This window comes from Pyxicephalus adspersus, chromosome 4, assembly GCF_032062135.1.
Source record: "Pyxicephalus adspersus chromosome 4, UCB_Pads_2.0, whole genome shotgun sequence".
NCBI lineage: Eukaryota > Metazoa > Chordata > Amphibia > Anura > Pyxicephalidae > Pyxicephalus > Pyxicephalus adspersus.
The window spans coordinates 142,297,627-142,301,657 of record NC_092861.1 but is presented as its reverse complement, the minus strand read 5'-3'; the positions used below and the strand labels follow the sequence as shown (position 1 = coordinate 142,301,657).

Genomic DNA, 4,031 nt, shown 5'->3' with positions numbered 1-4,031 from the left:
TTTCCTATTTGAAGTATACTGGGAATACACTCTCTAATTTTCCCTTTGGGTCATTAAACCAAGGTCTCAAAATCTCCTGAGAAAGCCCATGAGGGCGAAACGCGTTGGTCTCGGTAAAACATTGAACGGGTATAGGTAGTCAATAATCAGTAGATTAATTTCCCAACGTGTTTCCCTGATTAGGAATCCCCAGGGGAAGTTGAAACATTTATATAGATTCCAAATTGACTATGATGAACCATGAAATACTAAATTGTATTGGAGGACAGGCTTTCGCATTAGGTTGGAACATTTTTGCTCCTTCCGGGTTGGAGAGATATTGTTGAAAATAGCAATAGGTAATTAAGGCCGGGGACTCTGGAAGATGGGTATGGAGGCAGTTAGGGTCTCACTAATACAATAGGTTGGATAGGGGAGGGCTGATCTTCATTAAAGGCTGGGCATTAAATATTGATACTGCTACTGTAATCTGAATTACTACAAAGTAACTTTGTTGATAATACCCAAATACACATGAAGACTAGGAAATATGTGTCACACTTGGGGAGACAGGTCCACTAGGGGGCGCTATGGCATGCACAGATGTGGTGTGAGCCCTGAGAAGGCTAAAGAGTAACCTGGTCTTCTCCAGAGCCTCTAGTGGTGAGGATGTTGCAATGCTGGTTACCACCGAGTTGCAGTCCTTGGGCACACCAGGGAGGGCAGGATGATACACGGTACCAAATCACAAGGCAGAAGAATTCTCAAGGAAAGCCAGGGTCGAGGAAGGCAGGAAGCAAGAGAGGTCAGGTCACAAGCCAGGGGTTGATACCAGGGATCCAGGAAATAGACACCAGTGACAATGTTACACCAATGTGACATGCTACACTGCAGACAGAGAGAACACAGGAGACACTGGAAGCAACAGGAGGCACGGGTGACACAGGAATATCCACAGACAGAGAGGAAAACAAGGGTTAACACAGGACACTGATTTAACCAACAGCTGAGCTGCTCAGCAGAGCTAGGGGCCTCGCCACTAGTGGATACACATTGCATGAACGCTGAGTGCTGTGTCTGAGCTAGCTAAATAGCCAGGAATCATTAAGAGACTATTTCCTGATTGGAAGGTGGGATGGGCGAAACTGATAAAGCTTGGAAGAGCAGGTACAGTCAGAACTGCCCACATGGGCAGGAGAGAGATGACTGTGCTTTAGTGAGGAAGAGGCAAGTGTGACAATCTGTATAGTTTTTCTTATATTTTTGGTAAATTGAACACTAAATACAATTTATCTTTTACTTGAAACCTAAAAACACCCAGGGCAGCCACACTGCTCAACAGGAATCTCCAGAATGCATAACAGAATGGTCTAGTTTTGTCACTGTAAGAAAGCAGGGACTTAGCTAGCATAGGAGGGTTTGCAAGGCTGCTGCACTTTTCAGTTTTTTAAAAGACAGATTCTCTTAAAAGTGAACCTTCCACTAAAATTTAGGATCTGCTTCAACATTCTTGGACCTCCTTCCCTTTATGCCCCACTCTTAGTAGGTAGGAAAAAAAAATTACAAATACCTTATTATTACACAGTATTTATATAGCGCCATATAACCCACACAAACACGGGGAGAACCTGCAAACTCTCTCAATTGCATTGTCCCTCAATGGAGCTCACAGTATGTCCCCAATGTCCCTACCATAGTTATATTTCATTACCACGGTCTAAGGTCAACTTTGGGGGGAAGCCAATTAACCTAACTGCATGTTTTTGGAATGTGGGAGGAAACCAGAGTACCCAAAAGAAACCCACACAAACACAGGGAGAACCTGCAAACTCCATGCAGATAATGTCCTGGCCTAGATTGAAACTTACGACCCAGCAGTGCAAAGGGCAGAGTGCCAACCCCTGAGCCACCTTGCTACTACCTTAGCTAATTCCTCTCCACCCCATTGCTGGATGTGACATCACAGTTCTTTCAGGGTGTTTTTGTCCATGGAATACAAAGCAGGTAAAATCTCAAAGGGGAATCCAGTCCATTGCTAGAGTGCCTCCTAGCAAGCTTTCAGCTGCTCTGCAATCCAACAGAATCTTGCCAGAAGTGCGGCGACATCTTAGGTGCCAAGAGCAGAAGGTGGAGCAAGTAAGGCAGGGTCCTCTCCTCCTTCTGTGTCACGGTCTGTATCTGTCTGTCATTTGCAATCCCTATTTATTGTACAGCGCTGCTTAATATGTTGGAACTAAATAAATCCTGTTGAAGAAGAACATAGTTCTGCAAAAAGTCTGCAATGAGAGGTGGGTTACTGCAAAAGGGAGAGGCGACGTCCTTTCTGCATAAAACATAAATTACTTGATCATTGTCATCTTTCTAGAAAACAATGCCGGGATGTGCTGGGTATCCTGGCATCCCCCAGGGGTGCCAAGACTGAGTGTTCTCCTATGGGCATGCATGGGATTTACATCATCCCAGCCGTGTCAATGAAGATGGCCAAAGATTGGAACCAGGAAGAAGAGAAGAACAAAGATGGTGGCTTACACGATGAAGCAGGGACAGACCAGTGGCTTTAAATAATTGCAATCAGGCAGGTTAGGATATTTGATTGTCATGAAGGATTTTACTAATTGTATAACAACTTGTATAAGTAAGGGGTGTCATTGACAACAATATAGGAGCCATGGAAATAAGGGCTGGGAGTTATTAGCAGAGTTGCAATGAATGGTTTATCGTTCTCCCCAGAAGACGACATTGGATTTCATTGCCTTCCTCAGGGTCCATCCTGGGATGTGATGTTAGATTGGCTCCTGAATGGTTGGTGAATAAATTGAGCACCCCACTGGCCCAAACACATAGCAATTCTTCAGGACTCATACAACAATATTACAGGCCATACAGATAAATGGACGTCACTTACCCTGGCGGTGACCTTGTAGATGGTGAAGCCTTTGCGGTGCCGGTTGGGGTCGGTGACGGTATAGAAGCGGGCTAGGTCCCCCCTGTCTCTTGGAGATATCATACTGTCCACTTATCCCCAGACAGAGAACTGCACAGCCTCAGCAGCAGCCATTTACCCTGCACAAGCAATCACACACAGCAACCTAAGGGGACCAATAACAAGGTCAAAGGTCACTCATCCTTATCTCCATGACAACCAGCCATGCCCTGCTCTACCTGCAGCCATTTATAGAGAGGCGCGGGCACGGATCACGTGACCTCCCCACCCTGGGCTCAGATCCGGGAATCAGGCGGAGGGGTGAGAAATGACGGTACACAGCACACCGTACACACAAACACAGCGCACAGCAATCACAGCTTCCGCCTGACACCGACTGTCATAACAAGCCGCTACTTCCCCATACACTGAGGGACCCGGATGTGACATCGGCGAAGAACCGGGAAAGTGGGCGGAGATTATACAGAGCGATGTGACAGCCCGGGAAAATTTAACTCTTAGGGTCGGCTAAGGCGAATATGTTGGGACTGAGGTGTCAGATGTGTGCTGGGCGAAAAAGGTTGCAGTCTTTGAGTGGCACCAGAATTAAGTGACAACATTTGGGGGGGTGTTAGGTGGGGGAAGATGAGTTACAGGGAGTATTAGGGCAATAGAGAGACTGATGGCTGATCGGGTGCGGTGTCAGTACTACTACTTAGCATGGCAACTTTGGGTGATAGGGTGCAGTGTCCGTAATACTGGTTGGCATGACAACGTTGGGTGATGGACTGCAGTGTCAGTGATACTGGTTGGCATGGCAACCTTGGGAGATGGACTGCAGTGTCAGTGATACTGGTTGGCATGCCAACCTTGGGTGATGGGGTGCAGTGTCATTGATACTGTTTGGCATGTCAACCTAGGGTGATGGGGTACCGTATCTGTGATACTACTTGGCATGACAACCTTTGGTGATGGGGTGCAGTGTCAGTGAAACTGATTGGCATGGCAACCTTCGGTAATGGAGTGCCGTGTCGATGATACTGGTTGCCATGGCAACCTTGGGTGATGGGGTACCATGTCAGTACTGCTGGTTGGCATTTCAACCTTGTCTGATAAGGTGCAGTGTCAG

General features: G+C 46.8%; 1 protein-coding gene across 1 annotated transcript in view; it reads right to left on the bottom strand.

The window, feature by feature from the left end:
• Positions 1–3,351, bottom strand: part of RPS6KC1 (ribosomal protein S6 kinase C1) — a gene marked incomplete in the record, with an annotated part of 92,380 nt that extends 89,029 nt beyond the window's left edge. The window contains 1 exon segment of the mRNA XM_072409853.1: positions 2,885–3,351. Coding sequence (XP_072265954.1) covers positions 2,885–2,986 — 102 coding nt within the window.
• Positions 3,352–4,031: the final 680 nt, after the last annotated feature.